This window comes from Mustela putorius, unplaced genomic scaffold (assembly GCF_011764305.1).
Source record: "Mustela putorius furo isolate JIRA1106 unplaced genomic scaffold, ASM1176430v1.1 tig00003983_pilon_pilon_pilon, whole genome shotgun sequence".
In the NCBI taxonomy this organism is placed as follows: domain Eukaryota; kingdom Metazoa; phylum Chordata; class Mammalia; order Carnivora; family Mustelidae; genus Mustela; species Mustela putorius.
Genome location: NW_025422123.1, coordinates 18,209,572 through 18,229,658, shown reverse-complemented (window position 1 = coordinate 18,229,658; position 20,087 = coordinate 18,209,572). Strand labels below are relative to the sequence as shown.

The 20,087-nt window shown below is 43.2% G+C and overlaps 1 protein-coding gene across 3 annotated transcripts in view; it reads left to right on the top strand.

Annotated features, from left to right (window-relative positions):
• Window positions 1-20,087, top strand: part of PKHD1 (PKHD1 ciliary IPT domain containing fibrocystin/polyductin) — a 471,024-nt gene that overhangs the window by 42,525 nt on the left and 408,412 nt on the right. For 2 of the 3 annotated variants that reach the window (XR_006604139.1, XM_045071247.1), the window contains exons 21-28: window positions 615-745; window positions 1,743-1,918; window positions 4,525-4,663; window positions 7,591-7,718; window positions 9,965-10,149; window positions 11,040-11,162; window positions 12,343-12,457; window positions 13,176-13,451. Coding sequence is in view for 2 of the 3 variants with exons in the window: in XM_045071247.1 (XP_044927182.1) it covers window positions 615-745; window positions 1,743-1,918; window positions 4,525-4,663; window positions 7,591-7,718; window positions 9,965-10,149; window positions 11,040-11,162; window positions 12,343-12,457; window positions 13,176-13,451 (1,273 nt within the window). In the remaining variant the exon portion in view is untranslated. The remainder of the gene's footprint in view (window positions 1-614; window positions 746-1,742; window positions 1,919-4,524; window positions 4,664-7,590; window positions 7,719-9,964; window positions 10,150-11,039; window positions 11,163-12,342; window positions 12,458-13,175; window positions 13,452-20,087) is intronic. The other variant, XM_045071248.1, reaches the window with a different exon arrangement.

Sequence of the window (20,087 nt, the reverse complement as noted above, 5' to 3'; positions counted from 1 at the left end):
CCTCTGCGGGACGGGGTCCCAACAAGGGGCCATTTGCCCACATGGGCAAGTCTGGAATTATGGAGATGATTCTGGTTGCTACACTTGGGAAGTGTTACTGGCATCTAATGGGCAGTTTCTAAGGATGTTGCAAAACATCCCCGAATGCACAGGACAACCCCATCCCGCCCCCCTGCCGACCAGAAAAGAATTATACAGTTCGAAAGGCCAACTGTGGGGAAAAAAAAAGTCCTGTAATAAATTCTTCTTGGGAATTTTGCTTCATTCAGAAACCAAGGATGACAGTGAATTAGAGTTCAGGCACTGAGACTCAGAGAGGTGAAGTGACCTGCTCAAGGTTACACAGGTAACTGGGTCAGAACAAGTCTGTTCTAACTGAGATACTCCAAAGTCCTAACTGCCAAGCACAGTGGTAGGCATTTCATGACTCTCTGCGGAGTCAATGACAATTTATTCTGTTTGCCTTTCTGGTGAGATTAGTAAGCTCCAGGACAATGGGACTTGGACTGACGTTAACTCTCACAGCATGAGGGAGTTTCCTAGGGACGGGACCCTCTTGATGACACGTTGCTTCTTGCACTAATCGAACTCATACCTTTCTCCGGTGTCCATAGTTGTGCCTCGCATACAAAGGCCACAAGAATAACATCCTGAAGGTGACCGTATTTTTCACAACCGACTCTCAAAACTTCATTAAGAAGAACATCACCTGTGACTGGAGTCTTGTGGGGACCAGTCCCGACAGGTAGCTAATCTGTGGGGAGTGTGGTGGCAATTCTGCCGGCTGGGATGATTAGCTCTCTTGGGGACAGGGGCCCCTGTGAGGTACCGACGATTTCTTATTTTGGGCCTCAGATATTAACCTGCGGTTCTTTTTTTTTTTAAATTTAACTATTTATTTTAGAGATAGAAAACATGTACATAAGCAGGGAGAGGGACAGAAGGACAGTCTCAAGCAGGCTCAGATGCCCTCCTGAGCATGGAGCTGGATGTGGGGCTCGAACCCACCACCCTGAGATCATGACCTGAGCTGAAATCAAGAGTGGGATTCTTAACCAGTTGAGCCACCCAGGCACCCCTTCCCTTGGGATTCTGAACACATCTTAGTCAACTAAGAATTTTGATTTAAGAGTAGTTAGTTGTTAGGAATATAATACTTTTTGCAAATACCCTTGACACTTTACCTGGGGATAGAATGATAGAACCTCTTATGTGGGAAAGATTTTAGAGACTGTTCCTTGACATTACTGATAGGAAAAACTGCAACCCAGAGAATTATTGAGTCACCAAAATTTATATAGCAAGTAAATAAAGACTCTGCAATGAAACTCAGGCCTCTTGCTCCCTTGCTTTGGTGTTCTTTCCATAATGGTCTTACGGGTTTTGTAAGTGGTCTTAAACCTCAGTGAGTCTGGGGTATTAATCTTCTCTGTGGTTAGAGCCTAACATATGACCTGCTGAAGATGCAGAATTATACTGTCATCTGAAAATGCTGCCGACACTGTCATGAGCGAATGACCACCTTGAAGTGCGCCTCGCCCACGTGATTCCACACGCTGAGCCTGTTTTGGATGGGAGGCCTGTACCTGTGGCACACAGGACTGCTGGGGTGCAGGGGTTCTTGGGGTGTCTCTCCTGACTACACAGTCTGCAGGCCCTCAGGCTGGTGAACTCGGCTCTCTGCGAAGGGGCTGCAGGTGCACACAGAGAGGCCCAGTTCTGCTGGGGGCTTTGTTTTTCAGCTGGCGGTTCACTTGCACGGACCTCTGGGAGACCTGTGTGCAAGGCTCTGTGGATCTCCAGCCAGCTCTGGCAAACTCCTCTGTGCTGGTTTACCAGATCGACCTCTTCCCTCTGTCTCAGGAGACCCGTGGGTTCTATGTGGATGAAATTATTATTGCGGACACAAACATAACAGGTGATAATCGAATCTGCTCTCTGTAAGGGGCCTGTCTATCTAGTGCTGACCTCAGATTTTTCTGCTTGGGGAAGTTCTTCTTTTAATGCAGAGGAAACACGTGGTCCCCATCTTGTCTGATTGTTCCTGGAAAGAAGATTGGTTTGGGATTGTGTGCTCTTGGTCCCCCTATCTTTCTAGCTAATTCCTTCCCCACCCCACCCCCATTTATCCAATGCTTGCTCTTCTGTGCTCTTACCCCAATTTTACCACTTTCATGCTGAGAAGCTTTGTTTCCTTATCTGTAAAATGGGCATAAGCAGGACCCCATCTTATTGAATTACTGTGAAGGTTAACTGAAGTATAGAATGTAATGAAGTCAGCACAGGTCTTGCACCATGGGAAGTGCTCAATAAATATAAACTGTTATTATTACTATTATCATGATTATTGTTAGGTTAGCAGGACTTCTACACCTGTCAATGAATTTATATCTGTCATGCAAAGTGCTGGAAGGAATAAGGCAATATCTGGTCCTGTAAATGGGCTAAAGGTCTCATTTACACCTTCAAGGCAGACTCAGAAAAGTGAGAGAGTTAACCATGTCTTTATGAGAAAAGGCTTGTCCTGCTTTTTGCCTATCCACATTCCTCCTACTCAACTTTCAGAGCTCAAGCTTAGCCCTTTCCTCCATGATCTTTCCCCTTGATCTCCTTTAGGCAAAGCAACCGCCCCTAGCTTTGCTTGTCCATGAGGCTAGGGACAAAGAGTTCATCAGGGGTCCTACTGAGACTGTCCAAGTATGATGGGCACTCAGGGGAAGAGAAACCCACAGCCAAGACAGAATGGGGCAATCTGTCCCTGGGCCTCGAGGCTTCCAACTTTTGCTCACACTCCCTTTTCCCTTTATAGTCTTTTGTCTGAAACTTATAGAGCTGAGGGCAAGAGAGATTGGGGGATGGTGGCAAGAGGTCTCAATTTCGGCTCTGAAATCTCCTCATTCTAGGATACTCATCAAAATTCCATTTCTTACCTGGTTCACCGGTTTAAGTGTTTGGGGGCATCTGTGCTTTGACTGATTTCAAACCCTGTTCATGTTATGGTGTAATTAGGTGATGATAATATTCAAATGGAGTGCTGGGGTAACCACTTGAATTTCTTGGGGCCCAAGAGAACTGGCTGGACCTTTTGTTGCTCTCCCCACCCCCCACCCAAGCACTATCTGGATTCCCGGAGTGCTGAGGCGATCAATATTTCATGCACTTGAACCATTGACTGGGAACTCAGGACTAGATGATCAACTCTGTTTCCACTCTCTCTAAACCCCTGAAATCTAGGAGCCAGAGTCCCTCCTCACTGCCCCACCCTTTAGCCATCAAATATTCCAGTATGTGGGACCACCTAGGGTTGAGGTGAGGGGGAGAGGGAAAGGGAGGAGTGGCTTGGGTGAAATAACCCCCTTCCCATTTTGTCTAGTTTCCCTGCTGGTGATGACTTTGCTTTGAGGATGATTTAATGGCAAGATGAACCAATAGCCATTGTTAATTGAGATTTATCTGATCAGCTTCACACTTTATATTCTCTGATCTCATCTCCTATATGAACATTCCTTGTATGTAATGGTGCCTATCACTTACTTCTCACTGAGATCTCAGAAGCCCATAAAGTGCTCCTATTATCTCCACTCTGTAGATGAGGAAGCCAAAACTAAGAGGGGTTGAATATCTTGCCCCAAATCACACAGCTGGGATGGGGGGGGGGGGTTAGCATCTGGACACTGGAGCCAAGCCTTCAATGACTCTGTGCCCAGGTGAGCAAATAAGCATTTATTGAACACCTACTGTGTGCTTAGTATTATGCTAAATCAGCAGGGGTCATGCAAAGATGCTGCGCTTTGGACTGTCCACAGAACAGTGGATCAGAACACTGTCCACTGTTCTGATCATACAGTTTTGGGGAAGACGTGTCTCTTAGAGAATCTAAAAATATATTGTGCTGGTCATTTTGAATCTGCCATCCTGCTAAACTCCCTGTACCATGCAGATTGATGTGTTATGATTCCCACTTAACCAATGAGGAAACAGTCTTAGGTTATGTTGATCAGCCAAATGGTTACCTAATACAAGTGGAAAATCAGGATTTGCGCAGTAGTCGGTTTGAAGGCTTGCCCTGTTTCTGCGCATGTGCTGAGCCCGCTCTGTGAATGAGCGCTCACATACCCCTAGAGGGCGCCTGTGCGCTCAGTGTTCTGAAGGGGATCTGCTGTAGGTTCCCGGAGTTGCCAGGGGCCTTGGGGAGGAAAGGAGGAAGGTGTAGCAGTCCACGCTGCAGTAGGTCCTCGCTGTGTGTGGGTGCGTCCCAGAGCGTCGAGAGGGACGTTGGCCTGGTGTGGGGCTTATTAAACTTAGTTATGGAATTAGCGTTTGTCTCCCTCAACCATGACCTCCCATTTTCCTTCTGGTCCGAAGCCGCGTCCTGCTGCCTCCTTTTCCTTTGCTCTCATGGTGGCAGACAGGTGGGAATCTCTGCCTGAAGTGGGGGTTGAGAACTCAGCAACTCAGCGTCTGCCGTGGGGATTTTCCGCCAGACACCAGTTGCTTGCTGACGATGGGATCATTGGTCTCTAGTTTCTCAAGCAGATTCCGAAACAGCTCGCCCCGGGGGCAACCTGGTGGAGTCGCTCTGCGTGGAGGGATCCCCTCCAGTCTACAACGTCAGCTTCTGGTTGGTGGGGTGCGGCCGGGAGCTCCCACTCATCACCGCAAGGTAGGGAGAGGTCTTTGCTCGCTGGTCCCTTCTTAGGGTTGTCAGTTGCCCTTGGGGGACACAGAGGTGGGACTTTTATCAGGAAGAGATATCTGACTTGTTGCTTAAAACCACGGTTCTGAGTCTTAACAATGCAGAACGGATTCACCAGGGAAGTCTTGTTAAAACACAAATTGCTGGGCCCTAACGGCTCGGCTCTGTCTCTAACTCAGTAGGTTTGAGGGGAGGCCTGAGAATTTGAGATTTTGCATTTCTAATGAGTTCCCAGGCAATGCTGATTCTACTGGTCTGGGGTCTACACTTTGAGAGCTAGTTTCTAGTAAATTTGCTTTTAAGTAGTTGTATTTTTCTGCTGTTCAGAATTAATTTAATTGGAAAAAAAAAACCCAGCTGTTTCTTTTTTGGGGGGGGGGGGTTATTATGCTAAGGGAAATAAGTCTTTAGAGAAAGACAGTTATCATATGATCTCACTGATATGAGGAATTTGAGAGGCAGGGCAGGGGTGATTATGGAGGGAAAAACAAGATGGGACAGGGGAGGGAGACAAACCATAAGAGACTCTTAATCTCAGGAAGCAAACCAAGGGTTCCTGGAAGGGGGTAGGTGGGAAGGATGGGGTGGCTGGGTGATGGACACTGGGGAGGGTATGTGCTATGGTGAGAACTGTACATCGTGTAAGACCGATGAATCACAGACCTGTACCCACCCCTGAAGCAAATAATATATTATATGTTAATAAAAAACAACAAAAAAAGCTGTTTCTAAGAACTTACCACCAGATGGCACTAGAGGCCCATAAGCGTTGCTTCTTACTAGTCAACAGTCTAGGCGCAGTTTATAAAGCAGTAACAGAGGATCAGGCTCCATCCACCCAACTCCTGGAACACACGTGTGCTCTAATTCGTTCTTTTCATTTTTCACTTAAACCCCAATAGGGATGAAAGACTCGAGATGCGCTGCCTTTAACATTTTTCTTTCCATCTTTTTCTAACATGTGCCAAGATGAGTTCTGCTCATACATGGCTGGGGCCGTGTATAAAGGGCAGGTGCAGAGAGCTTGAGTCTGTGGTCTGCTCTCCTTAGTGTTCCATGGCCCGCTGGGCAGGAAAGACGTGCAGACCATCAACAGGATCAAGGAGTGAAGGAGCAGCGGTAGGGGAGGGGGAGCCACCATCTTAGCCAGCCTGCAGTCCTGCATTCCCTATGCCAATCCTTCAACTCAGAAATGCTAGAGGGTGATTTGGGTTACTATGAACAGGTCCACAGTAGAAGGGTCCTGGCAACCTTCCTTTCTCCTATTTCCTCAAGTCCCTTAACTCCTTCTGGAAGCCTCCTGCCTCAGCAACACAGGACCCCCTTGGGCTGGCCTTTGCTAACTTCATCCCCCAACACAGATGCCATCATTCTCTTTCTGTATAGTTGTATTTAAGTGCATCGACATGTAGCTCTTTTTCTTTTTTAAAAGATTTTATTTATTTTTTTGTCAGAGAGCACAAGCAGGGGGAGCCAGAGGCAAAGGGAGAAACAGGTTCCCTGCTGAGCAAGGAGCCCTATGCCGGGCTTGATCCTAGGACCCTCAGGATCATGACCTGAGCTGAAGGCAGATGCTTAACCCACTGAGCCATCCAGGCATCCCCATCAATATGTAGTTCTTAATATTGATAAAGGTCATATATATTTATTGTTGAAAATTTGGAAAATATGGTAAAAGACTTAGGAAAAGTTAAAAAGTCACTCATAATCCCTTTGCTTAGAGGTAACTTGTACTGACATGTTAGATCCATATTCTAACTCCCTTTTTTCTAAGCAGTTTTTGTATACATATACCCATACATATATGTATAATATTTACTTTTTAAACCTCAAATTGGGACCATACATTACACACTATATTTGGTAACATGCCCATTTCCACTTAATGGCCTAAATTGAATATTTCCCCATATCACTGATGGGGAATGGTATGATTTTTCTAAAATATGATTTCATTGGCTGAACGGTAGTCCATCTCACGGTTTGTCGTGATATATTTGACCCATCTATTGTATTAAAAGCAAGATTAGGCAGGCCAGTGTGTTTGCACACAGGAACCAGCTAAGAAGTTGGCCAGAAGGAGTGGCCTGCGTGTCAGACGGATACAGAGTGTGGAAGCGTCTGTGGAACAGGGCACTGTCTGCTCACTTAATGATGTGAATGGATTAAAGAAGACCATGTTCTGTCTACTCTGTGCTTCAGGGCCAAAGCTGTGGAGGCTGGAGGCTGGGGTCATCACTTTTTATTCTGGGTTCCTGTGTTCCCAGGATCAGTACAGAGACAGGGTGGAACATTCTGTAAGAATCCAAATATTTGGGACGTCTGGGTGGCTCAGTTGGCTAAGCTTCTGCCTTTAGCTCAGGTCATGATCTCAGTGTCCTGGGATCGAGCCCCACATTGGGCTTTCTGCTCAGCAGGGAGTCTGCTTCTCTCTTTGCCCTTCTCCCCCGCTTGTGTTCCCAATCTCTCTGTCTCAAATAAATAAACAAAATATTTTTAAAAATTTAAAAAATATTTTATTCATTTGTCAGAGAAAGAGAGCATAGGCCAGGGGAGAGGCAGGTAGAGAGAGAAGCAGACTCCCCGCTGACCAGGGAGCCTGATGTGGGACTCGAACCCAGGATCCCGGGATCACGACCTGAGCCAAAGGCATATGTTTAACCGACTGAGCCATGCAGGCATCCAAATAAAATCTTTTTTTAAATAAAGAATCTTAAAATTTCCACTGCACCTCTTCTGCTATGATGGGACAGGGTATCCAGTGTTTGGGAGGTTGAGATTGTGTCCTAGAAACATGGCTGACTGCATGTTCTTTGAGCTGGGGTTAAGTTCTGTCTGGAGTAGCACTTCTGGATGGTTACTGTGCTTAAGGCTTTGTTTTTGACCTGCCACAGCTCTGTGCCCACTGAAGGAGGACAAGAAGAATCTGGGGTGGTCCAGGTGACAACACAGAGGATACAGAAGACAAGCCCACCTTTAGGAGGATACTTCCGCATCCAACTTCCTACCACAGAGATTCCTGGTAAAGGGACAATTGGAGGGCATCAATGTCTCATTTTCATTTTTAGGGGCATTCTCAGGCAAACAGTATCCTGAGAAACAGCCTTAAAGCCGTTTTGTTTAGTTTCCAGCGTTTGAACATGGCCTTGTTAAAATTAAAGATCTGTACAATAATGATACCATATCATTTAAAAGGATCCCAACTTTGGGATGTGGAAACTGAGTGGATTAGCTTCCCGGGGTTGTCATAACAAATCACTGCAAACTTGGTGGGTTCAAACAACAGAAATCCGTTCTCTTGAATTTCTGGAGGCCAGAAATCCAAAATCAAGTTTTCAGCGGTGTCACACTCCCCCACCCCACCACCCCGAGGGCTCTAGGGGAGCATCTCTTTCCCAGCTCTTCCAGCTTCTGGTGGCTGCCCATATTCCGTGGCCACATCACTCTTCCTCTTCTGTCTCAAAGACTCCTCTGTCTCTGTCTTATAAGGACACATAGGATTGCACTTAGGGCCTACCTTGGATAACCCAGGATAAGCTGTTCCTCTCAAGATTCTTAACCACATCTTCTGCAATATAAGATACACTCTTTTGCCTTATAAGGAAATAGTCATATGTTCCAGGTTTTAGGACACGGATGTCTCTTTCTGAAGGCCCATGGGGCCCAGTATATTGGAGCTTGCCCAGAGGTCACACAAACAGTTGATGACAGGTCTGAGTATGAACTCGAGTATTTGATTATTAGGTCAATCCTCTTCTCTCTAGAGTTTCCTAGGCCAATTTCCATGGTAGACATCATCCTTCCAAGTCAAACTGCACGGTGACACCATATGCTATTGAGAATTTGAGTGGTCATAAAAGTGTAGAAAGAGCTTTCAGATGTAATTGGCGTGGGACCTTTTCTAAATCCTTAAGAATACACACATTTCACAAAGGATAAGGAATAGAGGTGATGGCACTATTTGTTTGGTAAGACCCTAGGAGAATCAGAAGGGAGGCTCAGGAGAGGTCAAGGGTGGCTTTATAAAAATTGGCACATGGCCCAAAAGTCTTCTGTCCTCCCAAGTAAAATGATGGCTGGGCTTGCAAGAATTTTCTCAGGTGGGAAGAATGGGGTTTTAACTCCAATTTGGCCACTTAGGACAAACTGAAGGCTGTGGGCTATTGGAGTCTGATAAATGTGGGTGAGTAAGTGACAGCGCCCTGTGTCTCTGAAGTCCATCCCTGGGCCATGCTTCCCTTCTCATGAGCTGCAGCTTGTCTGTAGATACTCTTCCTGCCACCGTGTTCTGTTGTGATGCCCTTCACATCACTGCCAAACAATCCAGGGAATTCAGCCTTAACTAGGACTTGGGAAATGGTAATGGCCTCACATTATCTAAATGTGGAACAACCTTTTTTAAAAGGAGAAGAATTTTGTTTGCATTTTAGAAAGAAAGTGGTCTTTTCTTAACCCTCCCAGGCTGTGTGGACTTCAAGAGGAAGACCCTTGAGGAGTTAGAAGGCATTTTGGGTTAAGTGAAAACCCGTCTCGCTTGATTGGCCAGCTTCTGAATTTTGTTTGGTCTCATTTTCTTCATTTCTAAAGTAGGCATTAGGGTACCTAAATGGCCCACCTCCTGGGACTTTTGGGAGTAGCTAATGAAATGGAAACTTTTGGTAAAGCAAGAACCAGGGTTCAAACACGAGCAGAGCTTAAGCACAGAGCGCTGTTATTTTTCTGTGGGGATGTGGAATGGGGAAGCAGGTGGTTGGGCTTAAAGGAATTCTAATAGAGAAACCAAAGTTCAATGCCAACATTCCTCAGCTGGGTTGGCTAAGTTTTTATGGGTGTCAGCTGCTGTGAGCCTCCCCCACTCCCTGTGAAAGGTGGCCAACTTTTCTCTGTTCACAGGGCCAGCTAAATTTTTCCAGGGAAAACCCACCATTTAATTAAGGTTTCAGGCATTACCAAGGTGTCTGGAGTGTATATTTGGAGTTGACAGTGGAGAAGGCTTTGTCTGATGTGACGATGCTCTCTGCATGCTATGAGATGGGATACTGATTAAAGGTATCACAATATAAAAAGTAGACATCTCCTTGTGTTTGCCTTAGGAAACACATGGTTAACTGGGCTGGGGTTTCACTCAAAGGCACATTTTGAACTTGAGGGTCTCCTCTACAATTAGTGGGCTTCTTGACATTTATTCTCTGTTATTTTAATGAGGAAACCCGGTGCGGTGGAGTAATTAGTATCTTGTATGTTTTATATCAAAACCTTATTCCACAGATATCCCCGTGCATGTATCAGCTAGTGACCTTCGCAAGCTCTTACAAAACAATGCTGATAACTTCACATCTAGGTACCTCAACGTCAACGACTTCGCTGTGACAGAGGATCTAAGGTCTTGCTACGAACATGTGTGGACCCTCTCCTGGTCTACCCAAGTTGGAGATTTGCCCAATTTTATTAGGGTATGTATGTTAGTGCTGTGGATTTGGCATCCAGGAGCCATTTTGTTAAAAGAAAATCAGTATTATATGGGTGAAAACTGTCATGAATTATTAATTTTGTTGAAATATTCAAATATTCGGGAAGTTTTCAAGGCATGTTTTTTATCGCATATGTTCAATTGCTGATAAAGCAGTTTAAACCCAATGTCTTCTCCCCTAACTCAGTGTAGGTAGAAGTTGTTGGTCAGTGTCCATCGTACAATGATTCTACATCTGTTATTGGATAATTTAAGCAGATGTGATTGACTTAGATTATCATGGAGGCAGATGGCACAACAGAAGGAAGTTTCGAAAAGGATTTGCTGTCTCTGGATAATGACAAAACCAGATGCTCTTGCATATTTAGGGTTTTAAAAAATAATCTAATGATCATCTAGCATTTGGTTATTATAAAATGAAACCCAAGATAAAATTTTATCCCCGTTATATGGTATTGTGGGTCATCTGGTTTTCAAACAGAATACTGGGGTAGAGAAGGAGGATGGACGAGAGTCATCTCATAGCACCTTTCCCCTTACCTTTTATTTTATTATTTTGGATTGCAAACATATAAAATAGAAAAGCACATAGAAACAGAATATCTCAAGACAGAGAGAGAAGATTGTTTTTTGTGCTTTTTTTTTTTTTTTTTGGCAGCTCTATTGGCACATAAATATTCCTCTAGTCTACTGGGGCTTTCATTGACTGTTACTTACAGTTAGGGTTCTAGGCTTCACCCCAGTGTCACCTTCACTTTCTAGCATCTAGTTACCTGAAATGTGAAGAGACCCTTTATTATGCATGAGGTTTGGCTTCTATTAGATTAGACTTCTGTTCCTTGAAAGAATTCACCAAAAATGTAACCCTCTCAGGTCTCTGATGCACATCTGACTGGAGTGGACCCTGCTGCAGCCATGCGTGTGGTGTATGATGGTGGAGTTTTTCTTGGACCCATATTTGGAGACATGTTGGTTACTGCCAACCAACACACTCAGGTGAGAGTGCATGGGCCGCCCAGAGTACAAGCACCACTTCCAAGGGTCTCCACCCAGTATCCCAGATCACTTTTCCACTCCATAAAACAGAGACAATTATGGCTGTCCCCTTTTTACTTCCATGGTGCATGAAAAACACTTGGAAAATAGAAGCGCTTTGTAAACACAGTATCCTATTATTATAATTATTGATGCTGTAATTATGGTCCCCAAAATGGCGAACGTTGATAGCCACATAGGATTTGTTACCTCCACGCAGTGGCACTGGAAAGTAAATGAGCTAAGTCCGTGCCTTTTCTCCTTAAAATGTCCTTTTATCTTTTCCGTCTGCCCGTAGTCCTGTTATAGGTCATCTGCTTTTAATTTGAGAAAATTTTAAAATGTGAAAACTATAAAGAATAATGTAACCAACACCTGGGTATCCAAACCAAAGGTTAATAATTGCCAACATTTCGATAGATTATATTTTGTGTGTATTTATGAATAAAAGAGAACATGAGAAATAACATTGAAGTGTTCTTTATCAGGTATGCCTTCATGCCATCCCACACCCTTTCTCTCCATAAGCAAAAGTATTATAAATAGAGTGTGTGCTTTTAATCCATATTTTATATGTAGAGCATCAAACAAGCCCTATTTTTTTTTTTTTACTTTCTCCATCTCCAAGTATGGTAGAGTTCTACCAGTTTAACGTAACGGTGAAAGGAAGAGTCATGTAGTCTCTTATTGGGGACCTACCATTTTAGAACAAAAAGACCCCAAACCAAAGGCCCAGGTAGACTATTTTCCAGTTGCATATCCATGTATTACAATGCAAGGAAGGTGCCTGTTTTGTTGGCATGTACCAGCAAAGAAAAGACTTTTCACAGATATCTAGTTGAATATAATCTAGAGTGATAAAAGTCATTGAATAGTTTGAATTTTCTTAAATTTACTACAGAGAGGAAATTTATTTAAGATTTAGCATATTTGATTATAGAAATGTTAAGTTTCAGCATAACAACCATTATTTTAAGAAAACCTAATATGCTTTGAATCATTCATTAGGGTTTGTTACTGAGAAATAGAAGAAAGAGTCATTAAACATGTTAATTTGGGCAAATTTCACAAGTGCTTTCTGAGTACTCTTGAGCACTTGAAATGCATACATTTGCCTTTAATTATTCTGCCTTTTTTTCAGGTGGTTGTGCGTGTGAATGACATACCTGCCCATTGCTCAGGTTCCTGTTCTTTCCAGTACCTCGAAGAGTCAACTCCCCAGGTCCACTTGGTGTGGTATTCCCTGGGTATGATTTGTGAGTTGGCATTGAGATGGTCATGACTTCAGGCTCAGTGATTTCTTAGAGGCCATGTACCTGGTGATGGGTGAACAGGAGGGGCATCCATTCATGGGGTGGATATTAAGTGATACAGCAGAAAGTATATTTTTTGTTCAATCTAAATAATATGGTTATGGTTTGAAATGGAGGCAGGTGGAGGTGTTTTTTGTTTTTTGTTTTTGACAGAGAAAGAGACTGCACACCTGAGCGGGGTAAGGGCGGGAGGCTGGGGAGAGGGGAGAGAGAATCCCAAGCAGGCTCCATATTGAGCATGGAGCCCAATGTGGGGCTCAGTCTCACAACCCTGAGATCATGACCTGAGCTAAAACCAAGAGTGAGACACTTTACCAACTGAGCCACCCAGGTGCCCTGAGACACCTGGAGATTTGATGGCCTAAAATGTTTTATTCTCTTTGTCCCTTGTTTTGAAATGTTTATTTTGATTTTTTTTTCATTTGTTTAGAGTTGAGTAGTGTTCTCTTATTCCTAGTTTGAGAAAACTTCAGATGGGGGCTGTACATTGCAATAATAAATATAGATGCCCAATATTGGAGTCATCATCCAACTCCTTGAATTTTGGGAGGGGAAGGTGAGAGGGAATGAACATTTGACATTAGACAGAATTCTCTTAAATGGAGTTATAGCATTGAGAGATGACTTTGTTCTTTTATTTATTTATTTTTCCTTCTTTAAGATGGTGACATCCACCTGCTGGTTTATATTTTTGGAACTAGTTTCTCTGGGGACCCCCAGGCCGTGCAGGTTACGGTGAACAAAACGATCTGCAGAGTTCTCTTCTCAAACGAAACGAACGTGGTCTGTCAGACAGACCTGCTGCCGGTCGGAATGCATCGGCTCTCCGTGGTGGTGAGGCCTTCCGGTTGTGCCATCAACGCCAGTGGAGAAGCCCTCTTCCTAAACGTGGAGCCCAGACTGGTTGCTGTGGAACCTTCCAGAGCTGCAGAGATTGGTAATCTGGGGAGCGCCCCACCCAGCACCTGACCCTCTGATGCTCTAGCATGCTTGCGGAGATGCAGGAATGCAGTCGTGTGGCGTGATAAATTCCATACCCCCTGCAGGTCACAGGTTTTGTTTTCGGTCATCAACATTTTTTTCTAATGACCTACAGACTTCTGAGCCCTTAAATGAGGTCACTTGCCACATAAAGGATCATAGTTGGCTGAGGGTGTCAGGCATAACTGGGTCAGTCACTGAGACACTGGGACAGTTTGGTCCAGGGGAAACAACACTAGGTTGGGAATTAGGACATAGGCCTGGGTTTTTGTCCTGCAGAAGTCAGATGTGTGACCTTAGGAGTCTCGATTACTTTTATGGGAGGCAGTTTCCTAATAACAATGATGGTAGGCCCGGTATCATTTATTGAGTACCTCATCTGGGGAGTCGCACTCCCTAAATGTCTAGAGCTGCCCCAAAGATGGAATTACTGTCCAGTTTTTTGAGGTGAGATGATGGTGGTTTGAAGAGGAGTGACTTGTCCAAGGCTTTCCAAAGGGAAGAGGTAGAGTTGGATACAAATGGGGATTTTCAGAAGCTCAGCCTCCTGCTTCTTCTATGCTATCCTGCTGTTTAGCTATGCAGTGGGCCTAATGATGCCTCATTCACCAGCCTTCTACTTTTGTGTGAGATTAAAATGAGCCAACAGATGGGAAAGTACCTTGAAAAGTAAAAACATTTGCAAATGCAAAGCATAGGTCTTACGTACACAAATGTTTGTGGAGTGATGTACAGTTGGGTCCTTGGCCAGCAGGCAAAGCCAACTACTGTCTAAGCAGTGGGGTAGACCGAGAGCAGTGGGTCTGATCGACACTGACCTCATGGACTGTAGGTTAGTGCCATGGAAACCAAGGATCTCTCCATGCCTTCTGAGGGATGCAACCAGTTAAAAACAACCCAGCCAGGTTGTAACAATGTCAGGGACACCCATGCTTATATGTGTTAATGTATGATTTTTAGAGCATAAAACTACTTTCCTTAATGTTTTGGATTTTTGTCATTTTGTCATAAATAGTTTTATTTTCTTGGTCAAAGAACTGTGGCTTAGAACATTCTTTTAAAAGCAGCATTTCCTGCCACAGGCTCATTGCTCAAAGGCACAGCTCACTTTTGGCTTCACTTTGCCCAGCAGACTGAATTGGGAGGCCCTGCCTGCCTCATCTCTGCACAGAAACAGGGCAAGCTTGCTCTAAATTTCTCGGTGGTTTCAAGCAGGGGCCAGATGATATGGGGTGCTTGGGGTAAAAGAGCATATTCTCTCTGAACTCGGTGATTATTGGTTTGAATTTAGGGCCTAAAATAGTGTCTTTGGGGGTTCATAAGGGGCTTTCATCTGAGAAGGTTGGCTTTTGCAGTTCAGGTCACACTAAGCTGCTCCACCTCCTCTCCATCCCCCACCAACCAGATTGCACAGACCTTCAGCGCCCACTTTGTCATCCTCACTTCCCCTCTGCAGAGTGCTTTGTACAGGCGGGGGTGGGGGGGGCAACTCTCCTGTTTTCTTGGGACTGAGGGTTTCCAAGGACATGAGACTTTCAGTTTTAAAATGAGGTTGTAGAACTTTTGGTGCTGAAACTCCGGAAGGTCCCAGGCAAAGCAGGGTGAGTTGATCACCCTCTCGATGTGCTGCACCAGCAATCTGTCCATAGTGCAGGGATCTGTCTGGGAGAATTTGCTTCATCCTTCAATACTTTTGTAAAAGATGGAAAACTCCAAGAAGGGGTAGTGTCTGGTGGGTGCAGGTGAGCTTTTAGTAAGACTGGGGGGAAAGGGAAGGAGGGAGAGAGACGCTCTAGCTCTTAGTTTTCTAACTACGGGCTGTAAACTTTCCCTATTAACCCTTCCTCTGCCCTGCCGCCTACCTAGTAGCAACCAGTGACAATCAATCAGTCAATCAACTAATCAATCAACATTATAACACCCTGTGCTCCATACTGAAGATCTTGGCTCTCAAAGCGTGGTTCTGGACCAGAGGTATCTGCATCCTCTGGGAGCTACTTAGAAACACAGTCTCAGGCTCTACCCCAGACCTCCTGAATCAATTTGCACTTTAAGAGCATCCTCAGGCAATTTCTAGGAATAGTACAGTTTGAGAAATGCTGCTTGGGGACTTTAAGGGGGACCAGATCGAGGCCTACCATGAAGAATTTACAGAATAGCTTTATATGTAATGAACACATAAAGTAATGTAATCAGTAACATTCGAAATCACCACTGGCCCATATGCAGAAGCACACTTGAAAGGGTTTTTTTTGTTTGTTTTTAACAGAGGGAGAGAGCGTGGGAGGGGAGGAGTGGGGGGAGAGGGAGAGGGAGAATCCTCAGGCCGACTCTCTGCTGAGTGCAGAGCCTGACATGGGGCTTGATTCCTGGATCCTGAGGTCATGACCTGAGCCGAAATTTCCATGACCTTGTCTTCCAGATCACTGATACATTCTTCTGCATCCTATAATCTGTTGATTCCCCCTAGTGGATTTTTTAAAATTTCAGTTATTGTATCCAACTTTGATTGGTTTTTAAAAATATATTCTATTTCTTTACTGAAGCTCACACTGAGTTTTTCCATTCTTTTCTCCAGTGCAGTGAGTATCTTTATGATCATTACTTTAAATTCTTTATCAGACATATTACTTATCTGGGTTTCACTTAATTCTTTTACTGCATTTTTTCTTGTTCTTTCTGTTGAGACATGTTCCTCTGTCTCCCTATTTTGGATGACTTTCTATGTTTGTTTCTAGGGATCAGGCAAAACTCTGTGGAGTTGGGTATGATACCCCTTACATAGACTGTGTGTGCTTGGAGTTTTGCCGATAGGAGCTGTGGACGTATATGCTAGTTACTCTTTTAAACCATGACTTTTTACAGAAAGAATGAAGAAACAAGTAATAATAAAATTTAAAAAAATAAGAAAATAAAAAAAAATGGAAGAAGGAAAAAAGAATAAGAAAGAACAAAACAACAAAAAGAGACAAATTTTCAAAAGTAAAAATACAATAAAGCAGTATAAATTAAAACACCCCCCCCAATCCACAGCTGGTTTCTGTGCCCCAGCACCACAGGATGGCTGGCACTGGCTCACGGACCCTGGGCTGGCTGAAGTTACAAGCTTGCCAAGGTGACTGAACATTCCAGCTATGTTGTCTGGACCTTACTCTGGTCTAGGCTTTTATTGTGGGGTGGGAATGTGAGATGTGTCCTTCTCCAGTCCCTGTGATCTGAAGAACTTTCTGGCACCAACCACTTGGCAGAGTTTTAGTGTTGTCTCTTATATGCTAGTTGTTCTTTTAAACAGCAGGTTTTTCTGTGTCCCCAGAGACACAAAACTGTTCCTGGTTTTTCAGTATTCCTCGCCCCAGCCATTTGCAGTGTTGGGGTGGAGGTCTTGTTACTGTCTTTCTATATCTCTTTCTGTTCTCTTGCCATTCTCTCTGTCTTTGGTTGTTTAATAGCTATTCACTTTGCTCTCAGTTCTTCTTCAGGAGGAATTGTTCTATTAAGAGATGTAATTTGGTTCCATGATTTTTTTCAATTCTTCTTTAATTTCCCGGTTGACCCATTCATTCTTTAGAAGGATACTGTTTAGTCTCCATGTATTTGGGTTCTTTCCAAACTTCCTTTTGTGGTTGAGTTCTAGCTTTAGAGCATTGTGGTCTGAAAATATGCAGGGAATGATCCCAATCTTTTGATACCGGTTGAGTCCTGATTTCGGACCGAGGATGTGATCTATTCTGGAGAATGTTCCATGTGCACTAGAGAAGAATGTGTATTCTGTTGCTTTGGGATGAAATATTCTGAATATATCTGTGATGTCCATCTGGTCCAGTGTGTCATTTAAGGCCTTTATTTCCTTGCTGATCTTTTGCTTGGATGACCTGTCCATTTCAGTGAGGGGAGTGTTAAAGTCCCCTACTATCATTGTATTATTGTTGATGTGTTTCTTTGATTTTGTTATTAATTGGTTTATATAGTTGGCTGCTCCCACATTGGGGGCATAGATATTTAAAATTGTTAAATCTTCTTGTTGGACAGACCCTTTGAGTATGATATAGTGTCCTTCCTCATCTCTTATTATAGTCTTAGGCTTAAAATCTAATTGATCTGATATAAGGATTGCCACTCCTGCTTTCTTCTGATGTCCATTAGCATGGTAAATTCTTTTCCACCCCCTCACTTTAAATCTGGAGGTGTCTTCGGGCTTAAAATGTGTTTCTTGGAGGCAACATATAGATGGGTTTTGTTTTTTTTTTATCCATTCTGATACCCTGTGTCTTTTGACAGGGGCATTTAGCCCATTCACATTCAGGGTAACTATTGAGAGATATGAATTTAGTGCCATTGTATTGCCTGTAAGGTGACTGTTACTGTATATGGTCTCTGTTCCTTTCTGATCTACCACTTGTAGGCTCTCTCTTTGCTTAGAGGACCCCTTTCAATATTTCCTGTAGAGCTGGTTTGGTATTTGCAAATTCTTTCAGTTGTTGTTTGTCCTGGAAGCTTTTAATCTCTCCTTCTATTTTCAATGATAGCCTAGCTGGATATAGTATTCTTGGCTGCATGTTTTTCTCGTTTAGTGCTCTGAAAATATCATGCCAGCTCTTTCTGGCCTGCCAGGTCTCTGTGGATAAGTCAGCTGCCAAATCTAATATTTTTACCATTGTATGTTACAGACTTCTTTTTTTCCCGGGCTGCTTTCAGGATTTTCTCTTTGTCATTGAGACTTGTAAATTTTACTATTAGGTGACGGGGTGTGGGCCTATTCTTATTGATTTTGAGGGGCATTCTCTGAACCTCCTGAATTTTGATGCTCGTTCCCTTTGCCATATTGGGGAAATTCTCCCCAATAATTCTCTCCAGTATACCTTCTGCTCCCCTCTCACTTTCTTCTTCTTCTGGAATCCCAATTATTCTAATGTTGTTTCGTCTTATGGTGTCACTTATCTCTTGAATTCTCCCCTCGTGGTCCAGTAGCTGTTTGTCCCTCTTTTGCTCAGCTTCTTTATTCTCTGTCATTTGGTCTTCTATATCACTAATTCTTTCTTCTGCCTCATTGATCCTAGCAGTTAGAGCCTCCATTTTTGATTGCACCTCATTAATAGCTTTTTTGATTTCACCTTGGTTAGATTTTAGTTCTTTTATTTCTCCAGAAAGGGCTTTTATATCTCTCGAGAGGGTTTCTCTAATATCTTCCATGCCTTTTTCGAGCCCGGCTAGAACCTTGAGAATTGTCATTCTGAACTCTAGATCTGACATATTACCGATGTCTGTATTGATTAGGTCCCTAGCCTTCGGTACTGCCTCTTGTTCTTTTTTTTGTGTTGAATTTTTATGTCTTGTCATTTTGTCCAGATAAGAGTAAATGAAGGGGCAAGTAAAATACTAAAAGGGTGGCAACAACCCCAGGAAAATATGCTTTAACCAAATTAGAAGAGATACAAAATCGTGAGTGGGGAGAAAGGGGATAAAAAGAGGTTCAAAAAGGAAGAAAGAAAAAGAAAAAAAAAAAACAAAAAGAAAAGAAAAAGAAAAAAAAAGAAAAGAAAAGAATTTTTAAAAAAAGAAAACACCTAAGAAAAATGTAAATATATATATATATATATATTAGATAAACTAGTAAAAAATCGTTAAAAAAGAAAAAGGTAACAGTTAAAAAAAAATTTTACCCGAAGGCGAGAAAAAAAAAAAATGAAAAAGAAAAAATTAAATTAACTGCAAGACTAAAAAAAATCACAGGAAAAAAGCCATGAGTTCCGTGCTTGGCTTTCTCCTCTTCTGGAATTCTGCTGCTCTCCTTGGTATTGAAACCGCACTCCTTGGTAGGTGAACTTGGTCTCGGCTGGATTTCTTGTTGATCTTCTGGGGGAGGGGCCTGTTGTAGTGATTCTCAAGTGTCTTTGCCCCAGGCGGAATTACACCGCCCTTACCTGGGGCCGGGGTGAGTAATCATGGAAACAAATGATAATGAAAATACAACGGTTCAAAATCTGTGGGACACAACAAAGGCAGTCCTGAGAGGAAAATATATAGCGGTACAAGCCTTTCTCAAGAAACAAGAAAGGTCTCAGGTACACAACCTAACCCTACACCTAAAGGAGCTGGAGAAAGAACAAGAAAGAAACCCTAAGCCCAGCAGGAGAAGAGAAATCATAAAGATCAGAGCAGAAATCAATGAAATAGAAACCAAAAAAACAATAGAACAAATCAACGAAAGTAGGAGCTGGTTCTTTGAAAGAATTAATAAAATTGATAAACCCCTGGCCCGACTTATCAAAAAGAAAAGAGAAAGGACCCAAATAAATAAAATCATGAATGAAAGAGGAGAGATCACAACTAACACCAAAGAAATACAAACTATTATAAGAACATACTATGAGCAACTCTACGGCAATAAATTTGACAATCTGGAAGAAATGGATGCATTCCTAGAAACATATAAACTACCACAACTGAACCAGGAAGAAATAGAAAGCCTGAACAGACCCATAACCAGTAAGGAGATTGAAACAGTCATTAAAAATCTCCAAACAAACAAAAGCCCAGGGCCAGACGGCTTCCCGGGGGAATTCTACCAAACATTTAAAGAAGAACTAATTCC